The sequence below is a fragment of the Pholis gunnellus genome (assembly GCF_910591455.1).
Source record: "Pholis gunnellus genome assembly, chromosome: 14".
Classification (NCBI taxonomy): Eukaryota; Metazoa; Chordata; class Actinopteri; order Perciformes; family Pholidae; genus Pholis; species Pholis gunnellus.
In genome coordinates this window covers 8,942,285-8,957,634 of record NC_136541.1, presented here as the reverse complement: position 1 = coordinate 8,957,634, position 15,350 = coordinate 8,942,285, and the positions used below count along the sequence as shown (strand labels likewise).

General features: G+C 40.5%; 1 protein-coding gene across 1 annotated transcript in view; it reads right to left on the bottom strand.

Moving 5' to 3' along the window:
* LOC306706044 (collagen alpha-1(XI) chain-like) overlaps window positions 1-15,350 on the bottom strand; it is a gene marked incomplete at its 5' end in the record, with an annotated part of 71,747 nt that overhangs the window by 17,574 nt on the left and 38,823 nt on the right. Inside the window, 14 exons of the mRNA XM_079172955.1 lie at window positions 3,052-3,105; window positions 3,450-3,503; window positions 4,379-4,486; window positions 4,616-4,723; window positions 7,271-7,324; window positions 9,404-9,493; window positions 10,216-10,323; window positions 10,736-10,789; window positions 12,276-12,329; window positions 12,472-12,525; window positions 12,940-12,984; window positions 13,308-13,361; window positions 13,629-13,673; window positions 15,125-15,178. Coding sequence (XP_079029081.1) covers window positions 3,052-3,105; window positions 3,450-3,503; window positions 4,379-4,486; window positions 4,616-4,723; window positions 7,271-7,324; window positions 9,404-9,493; window positions 10,216-10,323; window positions 10,736-10,789; window positions 12,276-12,329; window positions 12,472-12,525; window positions 12,940-12,984; window positions 13,308-13,361; window positions 13,629-13,673; window positions 15,125-15,178 — 936 coding nt within the window. The remainder of the gene's footprint in view (window positions 1-3,051; window positions 3,106-3,449; window positions 3,504-4,378; window positions 4,487-4,615; window positions 4,724-7,270; window positions 7,325-9,403; window positions 9,494-10,215; window positions 10,324-10,735; window positions 10,790-12,275; window positions 12,330-12,471; window positions 12,526-12,939; window positions 12,985-13,307; window positions 13,362-13,628; window positions 13,674-15,124; window positions 15,179-15,350) is intronic.

The following is a 15,350-nucleotide window of genomic DNA, read 5'->3' as shown; positions in this document are numbered from 1 at the left end:
ATAGCTCATTAAATATAAACATCTTTATTCTGATCTACCACTAGCCAAAGCTTTGGCAAATGCAAGTCCACAAATACTGGCATCAATGTGGGATTTCTCTTATGGGATGTATTTGCCCTCTTAATCCTTTTCAAGGTTATGGAGCATATACAAGCTCACATGGTAGAGGGTGGGTCGATGACCCGTATTCAAACACAGATTAGGACAGACGGTTTACCTTAATGCCTCTTTCTGAAGGTTACTGGAGCTTTTCTCAGCATGAACTCTGGACAGGCCAGTGCACTCAGGGCTGAAGCATTGCCAGGCATTTGCACTCACAGGTCATTTAAAATTTGAGTCAACCTGCACATTTTCTCAGCAGGGAAAGCCATATTTGAGCATTCGGACGAGAATGCAAACTCAAAACAATAAGGACAAGGGTGAGGCAACAGTTCTAGCCATGGACCCACTATGGTGCTGGGCTAGATTACCATCAGTCAGATTACCAAAGATCTTCATCAGAGAATGCATGATACAGTAAACTATAGCTACAGGGTTATGGTAAACAGTGTATGTGAAAGATGCTGACTTCCTCTGTGAAGTCAGAGGTGCGTATGGCTACAGAGGATAGTAAGGGGGGACTACAGGGAAGGAGTGAAGTGCTGACAAACTGGGAGTTTTCAGTTCAAACGCATGTCAGCACTTTAAAGTGCTTGTGGAGCTCTTGCTGAGCCCTGGGACATGTAGGCAGCCTCAGGCACTGCTACTGAATGCAGAGCGGTTTAGAAGGAAATGTTAGGTGATTACAGGTAGCGCGGGCACAGCTTTGAACTGAAGAGTCAGAGACAAGGTAGAGAGGTTTAGAGAGGCTTTAACCGAAAAAAAAAGTCAAAAATCTGACTGCCCCGACAGCTCCTCGGGGAGATCAGAATCAGAAATGAGTGTGCCTGTAGAGTGTTTGTCATTCATTGTAGCAACATTCACCACTATTTTTGTTAAAACAGTGGAGCTCTTTGATTGATGGAATTGGATGGAACTGCCGAAACAACATGGAAGAAAGCCCCATGACCAAAATGCGAAGCTTGGTTTGCGTATCTTGCTTCTATACAACTTCTAATGAGAAGGAAGAGTATATTCTCCAGGACTGACACATTGTATATTGAAAAACTGGCTCACTGTTTTCTGAATTAAAGCTTTAACGGAGTCGGAACCACAAAAGTATGTGCATTCAGCACATACTGAAGTTCTAATTAGGAAAATGCTTTCTTAGGGGCTTTAATCATCATAACTCAATGTATAATAACTGTGAATGTTTCATTTTCTGGACTCCGTAGTCATTTTTATATGGGTCTATCTAAAATTAGAAGTGTAGCTGTAATTGAAAGAGATACCTGTGGGTATAAGAGATACTTAGGCCAGGAGGCATCACACACACATGCTGAGGCAAGTGTAATTTATGACTCACCTGAAGTGCATCAGACATATTTTATGTTTAGACTGCCCCTGAAAAAAATCTAAGTGGCTATTTTTTTTGTTTGCCTCATGTTATGATAGAAACAAACCTTTTCATCACAAAAATTGTTTTTCCACCGCCAAGTGACATTTCAAAACATTTTCTTACACATTTATGTCTTTTTATTAGATACTGTTGAACACAAAAACACAATTGATTTATAGAAACGGATGTTTACCACATCCTCATGAAGATCAATAATGTTTATTTCCAACTGCTTGACCTAAGTTGCATCTTAAAGACAATACCGGTGAATGAGCTGTTGTACACCTTGTTCAGTCTTAGCTAAAAATAAAATTGGATCATTCATTTCCCCTGCAAACACCAACATGTTCCCAGGATTGAGAGGTGAGCTAGATAGTGTAGTCAAAATTGATAACAGCATCAGGATTTGCAATAATAAAAAGAGGGCAGATAATGGTGAAATTACACAGCACGAGTCAGGTCTCAGTTATGAAGGCATGAATACACATGAGCAGACTGACTCACCCCGATAAACAACTGTTAAATAATTTGTTATTCAGCTTGGGTGCACTACCTGCTCGCAGCAATCCGTCTCACCCGGTCTATTCTAGCCCCCACAGAGCCCTGCAGATGCTGAATTTTTGCTAGAATGGTTGTTAAGGCCTGATAATTTATAGCAACGAGATCTGAGTTGCCCTCAGGCCATCAGCTATTGTAGAAACAGGACTATTTCCTGTTGTGCTAATGAGATAGATGAGTAGAGGATGTTCTGCAGCATACAAGGCAGCATGCTCCGCTAAAACGGGGTACCATATGAGGTAATACAGAGAAAAGATGTATTGCAAAGCAATACAAATTCCAAATTCGACACTGCAGGGAAATTGATTACTGGGTGCTCAAACTGTCTAAAAGGACAAGCTGTTAACGAATGTGATGACAAAAATCTATGTGGGGGACCCTGCAGCAAGTAATAGTTAAAATGATTGAATAAAACTTTAAATGTGGAGGCATGCGAGAAAAGCAAAGAATCAAAAAACTGAGAAAAGTCTTGATGAATTGAAGTTAATGGGGGCTACATTTTACAATAGCAAAATCATATCTAAGCATCTTTTTACAAACTGCAGTATAATCCAAGTCTCATTTTTACAGTTGTATGCTCACTACTTCCTAAACAAATGCATTTAGCTAAATCCTTACTATTAAAAACACTTAAAACACTTAACAGTCTCACGCAGGCGCATTAATCGTCCAGATGTCCGAATTGTTTTAAATAGGTTTTAGTGAAGATGTGTGTGTTTCTATGAGTTGTGTGAGAGTTTTTAAACTGATTTTTTTACATAGTTTAGCTGTTCTAAAACGTGGCTCCAATTTACTTCAATTCATCAAGACTCTAATCCGTTTTTTGACTCTTTGTCGAAGCTTGTAAGAGAAAACTTCTTCTGCATGAATTCTAGGTGACACAGAGTGAATATTTGACACAAATGGTCCTTAGATTTTTTCTTCCTGATTATGACTTCCATTAATAAAAGTCAACCAAGAGTGTGCAATAATATTTCACGGGGGAAAAGTTGACATTAGGAGGAAGCCATACTCACAGCTGGACCAGGAGCTCCGACCACACCCTGAAGACCGCTTGAGCCTGGTGGACCCTAAAAACATAAAGAGCAATTAAAAGTTGTTTATTGGTTACTGGGATCGCCTACTACTTAATTGCACTCACACTTTATACGGTAAGCAATACACATTAAGGAAACACAGCAGCAACTCAGATATTTTATATGCTGCAGATTGCTAACGGCAACACAACATCAGATGAGGTCATTGTAAACTGTGTTTACTGTGTTCTTTGATTTATTCGGCTCATATGATAATTCAGCAAATCAAATTTGTGTTCTTTGTTAAGCTAGCATGATTTATCATTCAAAACTCATTGCCTTAAAAAGAAAAAAAAGAAATGAAGGAAAAGTGATGGAGAGAGAAAATAAATACTCACAAGTTCACCGTTGTCTCCTTTGCTTCCCTTCTGTCCAGGTCCGCCAACTTCTCCCTGAGGTGCAATACAAACAGCAGAGCTCACATCTCTCTCGTCCATCTTAAAAGGCTTTTGCCTCCCATGTTTAGTTAAAGTCCAATATCTTAAAGTGTCACCTCTACCAAGAGTGGGTAGTAAATATTTCTCAAGAGATTCTAATGTGATTGGCCCACAAAGACCTTTGCAGAGTGTTTGCAATTAATTGATTGGCTCCCTGTCTAACCCCATTGGCACTATGATTGACAAAATGGTGTGACGGAAGACGGAGAGGCCTGGTGGTTACAAATGCAAAGATAGAGATCTGTGGTTCAGTGTGGTTGTGGGATTTGCTGGTCTGAAGGTAAATTGGGTATGTACGTACACTATTAACTTTTTCAGTACTTACTTGTCGGATTGTGTTCACAAATGTTTTTAATGCATCCAGAGTGTGCTTATTGTGTTTACTGAATGCAATGATCTGATATTATTATTATCATCATTTTAGGCTTGAGGCCAAACAGAGTGACTGAAAAAAAGTAATTGTTTGTATGCAGTATGTGTGTTTTCTATATATATATATGCACTGTATATTAAGACGTTTGTGGTATTGAAATACATGTTTATTGAGGCAACTGCACAGCAGCCTTTGGGAAATAGCCACATGGTGTCATTGCAACAATAGACAGAAGTATAAAAGTACTAAAAACAGCACTGATATAACATCTTCACAATTCTAGACACATTTTGAAGATACTGACAGTAGACATGCGATGTATTCTGTGATGTTATCATTGTATGTTTCTCTTTTTCATTGAACTACATTGTTCTGATCTCACTAGAAAGGAGCTGCTGGTTACAGATGGTGAAATGTTTAAATCAAGGATTACGACAGTAGAACATCTGTACTCCACCTTGTCACCGTCCTCTCCAGGGGGACCCTGAGGACCGGCAGGACCAGGAAGACCAACAGGACCTTGAATGCCATCACGGCCAGCAGGACCCATGGGACCTTTCTCTCCCTACACACATTATAATCATTGAGAAGTGTCACGTTATCATCAGTCAAATCAAAATTGTTCCTCAAACTTTGCAGTGTAAAAGTAAAAGTGAGGTGCTTGACTGAGCGAGAGTTAGATAGAAGTACTCACAGGGCCTCCTTTTTCTCCAGCAGGGCCAGGTGGTCCTTGGGGGCCATTGCGTCCTGTCAGACCAATGGGACCTCCGGGGCCAGCAGCGCCTCTCTCTCCAGGAGAACCCTGTCACCAAAGAACAAAGACCCATCAGTCACTGCTGCATCATGTAGCTAACGAGAGAAGTACATTTCTAGCAGAAAAATTATGAAACAGCTGAATGTCACGAAAAATGTTAAAAGCATGAAAACTCTTGACTTCATAGGAAGGCTCCACTAATTACAGATATTTTCTAAGGCTACCTTTTCAACAGACTATGGCCATTATAATGTGATGTGTCCTTAATATATTTGAATGACTAAGCCTAATTGTTTTTGTCTTGTTTTTCAATTTTTACAGAACAAAATTGAGATTACTCAATCAAAAAGGCTACCCTTCACACAAGGACGCTAAAGTTTAAAGCTGCTTTTGCAATTGGCACAAATTAGAATATAGACAATATAACCTTTCTATTTCATTACTTTTGAGAAGCAATAATAATCTAACCTATCACTGAAGTAAAAAATCAATACAAAGAGAACTTTAATAAAAGTATATAGACTCTACTGTAAGCCTCAAAGCATCACAAGGATGAGAGCTGTGCTGATGAACGAAATCTTATCTAACTAATAGGATTCCGCTGCTCTCCTCTGCCACGGCCTTGTGGAAGGTCTTTCAATTCTTTCCCATATCAGCGTGTATTATTACCCCACTTTTCACTGTGCTAGGTGACCCAAATCACATAAACTGTGACTTCATCTTTGATTCAGCAGTTTATTGCGGCATTCTCCTTCTTAGGTAAGGTCTCAGGCTGCTTTCAAATAAAAAGTGCATGTGTTCCAAGCCAAAGACTCACCCCGGTTCACCCCGCACACACACACACACACACACACATACACACACACACACACACTCACGCACGCACGCGCGCACACACAATGATTCAGCTGTTGATGGGAGCTGCCACCTGGCACTCGTATGCCTGGCCCATTTCATGACAGACATTGCCGGTGACACACACACACACACAGCACCAAACTGTCACCCCCAGCCTGCCAACCTGCCCGCCAGGACACGCATGCAGTCGCTCACACAAATTTCTTTGCATTCTTTCTTTCTGCTTCTCTCCCGCTCATTTCACCCATGTTTTTCGCCCACGCATGTGATTATCTGGCTCAAAATCAAAACTGCAACAGAAAAACTTTGTGTCTGTGACTGAACTTGTTGTATTCAGGCTTTCGTTTCTTTTTTTCTGTGCAGTTTCTTGGTGTTTCTCTTTCAAACACACACACAGACACACGCGCACACGCACACACACACACACACACACACACACACACACACACACACACACACACACACACACATAACCCTCTGAAAAGACTATGAAATAGCAACACGCAGCACACAGCACTCGCAGACTTTCCCACAGCAGCTCAATCTCTGGCAGGAAATCGATGGAGTAAAATATCAGATCTCTTGTGTGCGTGGGCATTGCACAACCGCCTCCGTTTCAAGGAGATTCTTTTGTCAAACACTATCAAAACAGTCTATCACATGTTTTCATCCAATGGCTCACTTTCAAGCCAATTTAAGAAAATTTCGCAGTGGAAATGATTTCACTCATTCAGAGAACGCTCGTCTTCTTCGCTTTCATCATCTTTTCATCCGTGCTCTGCATATCCGCTGTCATCTAATCTGGTGGTGCTCTGTCGCTGGTGAGCAGGGGCAATTATCGGGAGCCTGCGTTTAACGCTTGAACAAAATGTCAGACAGTTCAAAGCTGCCTGTCAGTCAGCTTTCTGTTCAGATTCACCAACCGGAGCTCACAAGGCTTCTCATTACATATATCACTAAATGGAGGAAAAAGAGTGCCCTCCTTATTTATGGGTTGCAGTGCGACTCCTGCTCCTTTTCACAGCCCTATACTATGCAACAGCACAGTTTATGAATGCAGCAACAGCAACTAAGAGGATGTGTCTTACTGTGATAGGTGTGAAGGGTACATCAGTGATGAAGTACCCATAAATCACGGAGAAAAACACCCTAAATGTATTGAGTGTAATTATAACTGAGTGGAAAGTTTCTCTAGAAGTAGTGGTCATATGAAAATGAAAAGCTCTCCGTAACTACTAAATGTGAGAGGAACACATCTAAGACCAATCAAGTGACTGGTATGAAACCACTGTAGTTGTTAAATTGGGAAATTAAGCAATGATTAGGCCATTCTATAAGGTGATGTTGATAACTCTCGTTAATTTCATACCTATAAGAATATCTCTGAGCTGTTCTTAAAACACAATAAATCAATCAGCATATTGTTTTTATCAAACCTTAGTGCACTCATTTATAGCCCTCTGTTTAAGTTCACAAAGAAAACAAAATCAAAAACTACATTTGACATTTAATATCGTATTGAATACTAATTTACATGATTTTAACTATTGATTTCAATCACATCACCCTGCCCTCCTCTACCACCCTATACACTGCAGTTTACATAATGCGTGCTGCTGAATGACTGGAGAGCAGAGCACAACGTGCGCAACTCCATTTTCCAAAAGCACAAGTCACTTTTCACCGTAATCTCTGTGGTTAGGAAAGATGGGGTAACCATAGTGACGGGCTACTTACGAGAGGGCCGGGGGGACCCTGAGGCCCTTCTCCTCCCTTTAAGCCAGCTGGACCCTGAAAGCAGAGGACAGGAGAGGGTTAGAGCTCGTTCACTGCAGGCTGAGCTCAATGCCATTCATAGAGCAGTGATCACAGCTGTCAAATGGGCCTTTAAATGTTACTGTGTGCGTGTATTTGTGCACACGTGTGGAGATATGCGTATACGTATGTATGTGCATGTGTGTGTGTGTGTGTGTGTGGGAGGCTTAGATCCAGGCATAAAGGAACTAGCAATTAGTGTCCTATATTCAGAAACAGGGAGGAAATCTTTTAGTAGTTACAGTAATTATAGTAGCAATTTTCTTTGTATATTAGTGATGATGTTATCAGGACCAGAAGATAAAATCAAAGTTGATAAAAGTTTCTTGTTTTGCCTCTAAAGTACAGCCTTCCAGATTTTATGAGCGTAAAAGCAAAGGGCAAATAGACCGTGTGCCTTCTTTGAATTTGCACTCACAAATCCCTGTTCAGGGATCAGCTCCCAATTTACTGAGGCAGCAGGCCATTAAAGGGTCAGTTCGCCCAATTGAGCTTTTAAGCAGCTGGGTGTGTTTTGTGGGAGTTCAGTCGTTGGACTTGTTGTGATTCACCGAACTCAGAAAACAAATAGAACAATAAGAATTTTGTATAGACTTCAGTTAAACTGCAGCAGAGGAAAAAAAGACTAATACTTAATAAATTATGATTTATCCTGATCTGTGGGCATATTTATATTATCAATGCAAAACGAGTCCTTAAAATGAGCTTCAAAGGAAATGAAAAAGGGGAAGACAAGGTTCTGAAGCCTGCGGTGGGCCACAAGTTCAAGTATAGTCCATCTATCTCTGGACCCCTGTCATCTCCTCTGGACCCCAACCGTTGAATGGCAATGCCTGTGCTGCTGAATAATAGCACCAGGAGGCTGAGATTGCATATGGAAAACACAATTCACCAGAGGCAGTAAAGACTTTCATTATAATAACTAATTTACAGGCTCCGACAGAGCCAGGGGGGTGCAGTCGCTGCCAAGCAGGCTCTCAGTCTCTACCTCCCCGGGTTCCACATTTCAGCATGGTGCATTAGAAGACTGGAAGGCTCTTTCTTTGCCACACACAAAAAAAAAAGTTATTTATTGGCTCGTATATTGCTACTGTGCCTTTCTTCAAGAGTGAGTGATGTGAGGAAGAGTGTGTATGTGTGCGCGCATGTGTGCATTAATCTATTTTTCTTCTCTTTTGGATAGATATAAACTTGTGTGTGTGCTTGCACTATTCACTTTTTACGTTCTTGCTCATACAACAGGTGTACATGTTTATGTATGTTTACGTCTGTGTGTGTCTGGACTTTAAGAAAGAGTGGGAGGCTCCATTTGCTCGTGTGGACTTTGTGTGTGCTGCCTTTATGAAGAGAAAGCCATCCCTCTGCACACATGGCAGAAACATAACGGTGGTAATAAGTCTTTGCTGTGTTGTCGTGTACTCTCTTAATGGTCAGCCTTGAAATGAGCTTCAGCCTTAGACCCTCAAGCTGATCTTCAGTCAGCCTCTAACAGCCATCCGCCGCACCTTGAACTTCTTCTCACCCAGACCCACTACTTTTGGGAATTAATTTGAGGTTACTCAGCAGGCTATAGGGTTTGTGTGATATGCTCACAAAGTCGTGGGAGTGAATCAGAATCAGAGGGCTTTGACTCATTCTTCGATTGAACACAAGACAAGAAATCCTTAAAGAAAAGGATCTGCAACTAGTGCAGCTCTAAATGTGGAAATAATTGCCTCTAAAATGCACAGACAACAGCAAATCCCAGACATTTTACTGGTTAGCTGCATTTAGAACAAACTAAAACCAACTTCAACCTTGCTGAGATTGAGGACGATAAAATGTGTCGATATGTCTGGCTCAGTCCTCTCTTATTACTTTCTATGTGAGCCAGTTCTGCACCTTTCCATCAGGTCTACTGCCAAGCTTGACATTTGGTTTAACAGCGGGTAGTTAGCCTGGTAATTGGGGTTTGGAGCTAGATTCAACCGGGTGTGTGCTCCGAATGGGATGACTCTTCTATTTCCACATGTGTATGTTTGCACGAGTGTGTTAATGGGTGCGTCTGTTTGTTACCATGGCCCCTGGAAGACCTCTAGTCCCTTGGAACCCCCTCAAGCCAGCAGGTCCTGCCTTGCCACCAGGACCCTGAGAGCCTGGATCACCCTACAGAGGGAGAACAAATAGCACCCACTTTACTGACATGTGATATACTGTTAGGTCATTATTTAGCAACGTTGCTTTAGGTGAAAAGAATGAGCAGAGCTGAATCTGCGAGAGCGGCAGAGGAAATGCTTAGAAAAACAATTAAAGTGATTGATCTGTTCGATAAAAGTTGGAATTATACATTATTATGTGGGAACAACAGCAAGTGATTAAGAAGTGAAGGATGAAGAAAAGATGTGCAAGGTTTGAACAAACAACCATCAAAGGATTTATTTATCTTTTAAATCCATCAATATTTAACAATAAGAGTGCACTTTTGTTAGAACGGCACACAATCTTAAAGAGAAAAGGCATTTTAAAAACAAGTTCCTATTCTGATGTGAGTTGTTAAACAGAACAATGACCAGAATTACGTCTCAATAAACACACTGCTCTACATCCCTGAAGAACTACAAGAAAATGTGCACAAATTTGGCCCAAACTTAAAACTAGTTTGTTTTCCCATAACTAATATAAGAATAAAGCTGTTACATTAAAATGCAATGGGTAGTTGGAGTGTAGGAATAACAAAGAAAAGATGACTACATAACAAATAACAAAAATAAAGAAGCCAGGAATCAATGTCCACAGTGGTCCTCTTCCATACAACAACACTTGGCACGATACATGTAACTACTTATGACTCCCGCACTTTGCTTTTGTAGCAATGAAACATCATTTACCTTTCCACCCTCTTTTCCAGCAGCTCCAGGTAGACCTTGCTCACCAGGTGGACCAGGAGAGCCTGGATGTCCTCGCTCTCCGCTGGGTCCTGTCTCTCCAGTTGGGCCCTGTCAGGAACAACAGAGGGACGTGTTAAGGTCGATGTGCTATAAAAGTGTGTCTTAACCTGTGTCCTAAATGAGATATGATATTGATACAGTAGTGGTACAGCACATAAGATGCTTAGGATATCTCACAATCAAATCATACGTTTTTGCCTACTTTTTTCCGTGGTAAATAGAAGTCTTAATGAGATGGAAGAAATGAATTTTCGACCCACGCTTCATTACTTTCTAAAGAAAAGATATCTCAATGCATCTGGTTTACATTCTCTGTATACAGTTTTTTTTTCCAGGATTCAACTGTTGTTACAGCTATATATTTCCAAACATTTTGATGTTCCATCATTCTCCAACAACAAGACAAATAATAAGTGAGGAGGTGGCAATATATAACTGGAGTACTGTGCTGTATATCTACCTGTGGTCCAACCACCCCTCCAGGTCCTGGAGGTCCTGTCTTTCCTTGGAAGCCCTGAAGGGGGAAGACAGAGATAATGTTAGCTGTCCACATGCAGGCTTATAAAGTATGCACTGTCGACTTTGTGCTGCACAAGATGTCAAGTATCTGAGCCAAACATAAAATGAGTATGCGCTGTGTGTCAGTGTGAGTTGTTAAAATGTTTCCATACCGGCGGCAAAAAATGTACCTTTTGTTGGTGACGAATAAATTAATTTTGATCACTTCTTATAAAGCATTGCAGTAATGTTAGCTATGCAAAGCAATCCGCATTGTTTTGAATGTATGCTGTGAAAAAATATCTTTATAACTCCTTTGGCCTCATAATCAAGCTTTAATAAGGACTTGTTAAAGCAAGAAAGATCAGTTCACATCCAAAACGCGGTTTCACTTGTCTCAGGTATTTTCCTTCCAGTGGTGGAAGAAGTACTCATTTCCTTTAAGTAAAAGCAACAATACTACAATAAAAAAATACTCTATAACAAGTCCCGCAAAAGTATCAGGTAAAGGTACTCATTAGGCAACTGAATGGCCCCTTCTAGAGTGTTATATTATTATGTCTGTATATTATATATAATTACTGATGAATTCATGTGTAAGCAACATTTCATTGTGACAGGTCAAAGTGGAGCTAGTTTGAAATAGTTGAATCTATAGCAATGCATGAATGTACAAAATAACTAATCGACTAAAGCTCTCAAATAATTGTAGTTGAGTAAAAAGTACAATATTTCCCTCTGAAATGTAGTGCATTAAAGGGTATGAATACTAAAGTAAAGTACATCATTGCACTAGCATAAATAATACGGCACTGTAACTATTTACTTTGTGAACAATCATGTTGACAGTGTTCGCCCCCTAATGGCTAATACCTATTTTAGGGATGAGTAATAGACAATACATCTTGTTTGGGTGGAAAGGTTTGCTGTAAACAAGTCCTTATAAATGCACATTAAACAAAGTGCACTACTTAGCTCACTTAGATTCACTCCAACTTAACTGTCATTGAAATATAGCATATGTACAACAAAATATGGGAATTGCTTGCTCACAGAATGCAGTAATTTTTCGACAAATTATGAAAGACAGTGTTGCATGAAAAACGTGTTACTATATTTACTTCTATGGTTTCTAAAACTAATTAGATAGCATTAAACTGTATATAAAGTGAGAGGACATCATCAAAGGCACCAATGGTGTCATGATCAGTGATCAAATACTCTTTGTTGAAAAAAGTGACCATTAACTGTTGTTATGATGTTCTGAAACAAGCTCAGCTGTATCGCAGTGCCCGTAAAATGTCTAATACTGGTGCGCTTTACTTCCACCCAAAGAACACACTTATGTCTGCCGTCTCAGTTATCTTCTTCCTGGCTATATTTTTTGTACAACCTTTCCGAGAGAGTGAAAGACCAAGTTGGGAGTGAGTGGGCGCTGATGCATGATGGTCAGGGTCAAATGGCACAGCACAAAGCATTCATGGGCGAAACTACCCACTCACCGTCTCTCCTCTCTGTCCGGGATGACCGGGCAGCCCATCTTTTCCTGCTGGACCCTGGGGTTGAACAGGTAGACAGTTCACAAAAATCAAGACATCAGGTCATAAGAGGGTATTAATATTTAAAAAGCTAATATGAAAAGTCTCAACGTGGACTTGTTGTTGCAAATGCAGAGACAGTTTGACAGCAGCTACTCACATTGGGTCCTTTAGGTCCGGGGAAACCGACGGGTCCCTGTGGTCCTTGAGGTCCCTTAAATTAAAAAAAGAGAAGAATGGATAACACACAACACTTTAAACTTTAAATGGTTCTTCATATTTAATTAGATCTTAGTTGCCAAGTCCAGCTTTATTACCATGATAACAGGGAAATAATTTATTTATCTTTTATTATAAATGTTTATAATAATATGTCATTGTTTCAGCTTGATATAGAGTGAAGTACACAAAATTGAGTCTCTTCAGGTAAATAAATCAGCAGGTAATCAGCAGCTACTGTAGAGCACACACACCTTTTTTTATTTATTTTATTTGACAAATAGCTTTCAAATTAGCTTTATTTTTAACATTAATTGTTTCACTTTGAGTTAAGATTCAAGCACGAAGCACCTGGTGTACGTTTTGCACAAAAATTCAGGCACTGATCAAAGATATATCTCATACTAACCCTCTCTCCTGGTGGACCCCCTGGTCCATCATTGCCTGAAGTGCCCTGAGGAGAAAGAAAAGACAAAGAGAGACATTGTCAAAGTGTGAAAAATTGACACTGAGGTTATATAACAAGCCTGTTTGATCATGTGTGATCATTTGATTATGTTTCTACCTAAGTTGGTACTCAGAATATTTTAATTATGTGAGCAAAGTAACCTGTTCATTGACATTCTTTTCTTTTCTAATGCAGGTCAAAGTAACATTCGGCATTTGTTCATGGTGTTTCACTTTCATGTTCTTTCTCTACATCATGTTAAGCATGCACACACATTCATTATCATTGGCTCCACCATTATGAATTCTAAAATGGTCCTGGGCTCTCACCTTTGCACCTGGCTTTCCCGTTGGTCCTCTAGCACCACGGCCACCACGCGGACCCTAAATACATAGCATATAAAACAATAAGGGGAATACCTAATAAAAACAATAAGTAACAAAAACACAGAAAGTAATTGTATAAACGGCAGGTCATCAGTGCCTTCCCTGCCAATCTCTACAATTCCCCACCCAGTGCATATCCCCTTCAAAAGACAACAAAATAAAGCCGATGCACAGCTACACTAAGGGAAGGTATTTTCATTTGAACACAATAACTCATTTATGTGGAGGGCTCGAGCTGACTTGGCAGACAGATGAATTGCCTACCGTTGGACCACGTTGTCCTCTAGGGCCTGCTTTGCCGGCGATTCCCTGAGAAAGAAAGACAAAAGCTTTGATTAAAGACAAAATCATTCCTTATACCAGCAGCGAATATAAGTGTTTTTTAATCTCTCTCTCTTTTTTTTCACTTTGAACAAAGCATCTACAAATACCCTCAAATATCAGTATCAGACAGACACAAGTGCTGAGGAGATTGGAGTGAGGGATCAAATAGAAACATCTGAGCATCTTCGGACAAAAATAAATAATCAAACTGCTGAGGTAAGTGGTTACCCACAGGCACTTGACAGCTTGAACTACCTGTCAGTTCTAGCACGGTGGGGGCCATGGGTGACTGCGTCTCAATGTCTGTCTGAGAGCAGAGAAAAGCTTGTCTCTTCAATAATAACCCTTCCCACCATTCTGCAACTCCCAATCTCATCCCTTCATCTGTGACGCTTTTCAACCGCTCTACGCTTACATGGCTGAATACAGTAGTCAGCCCTCCCTCGAGTGCTCGACCCTGATTACACAAGGCCAAAAGTATGTGGACGCCCCTGTTCTCTCAGTCAGTTAGTGTGGGGCTGATTGTCGTGGTTTGGGGCTCGGCTTCTTTGTCCAAATCAAGGGAACTCTTAATGGTACAGCGTACAGCGATAATTCAGGCAATTGTGTGCTTTCAACTTTGACTGTGCGTCACAGAGCCCTGACCTCAAACCCATCTAACACCTTTTGGATGAACTGGGAGGTCTGGCCTTATCGCCTAATATCATTCGATGACCTCACCAATACTCTGATGGCTGAATGGGAGAAAATGCCTGCAGCCAGATTCCAACATCTCCTAAACGAGCAGGGGCTGTTAGCGGCATAATAATGCCAGTGCTTTTGGAATAAAATGTTTGGCAATCACATGTGTGTCTACACCCAAATCAAATATTATCAACAAACTCATTTGCTGACACACTTGATTCTTAAACTATTATGTTGTACACGCAACATCTATAAGTTGTCTGTCCGTCCTGGAAGAGGGATCCTCTTGCTCTTTAAGGGCTTTTTGGGGAGTTCTTTATTTCTGTTGCAAGGATAGAGGGTGTTGTATGTTGTACAGACTGTTAAGGCCCTTAAGGCAAATTCAGGATTTGTAGTTTTGGGCTATATAAATAAAAACTGACTTGACTTCATGACAATCATGTATAATTACAGTACACTACATGCAAACCATGCATGCACGTTATTTTGCAGTTCAGATGAATGATACTAAGTAGATTTTAAGTTGAAACCTAATTATATATTTTGTGTCTGAGTCAGACACAAACCAGTAACATCAAAGTTACATTTTATGCATCTTGGACCGTTAGTCCTAGTGACCTTGTGGTCAAAGACGCATTGTCCATCCCCTGTGTCAGTGTTCCAACCTATCAACTCTCAATCCATCTGCTGCACAGAAAAAAAGTATATACATGTCTTTGATAGGAAAGAGAATGATGAATTCTGTTGCTCACCCTTGCTCCCTTCTCGCCATTTGCCCCGGGGAATCCATTGAAGCCGTTGGAGCCCTGCGAGACAAGTACAGAAAAAGAAAGAAAGAAGTGACTGTTCAGTGACTGAGAGTGGAAATACATTATATAGTTGTCGGGAATAAAATAAGGGATAGCGTAGTCTGTGTCCAGTAAAACTGTGACAGAGGCTGAAGAGAAAGTAGCGCTATTCCTTCATGCTTTACTGACT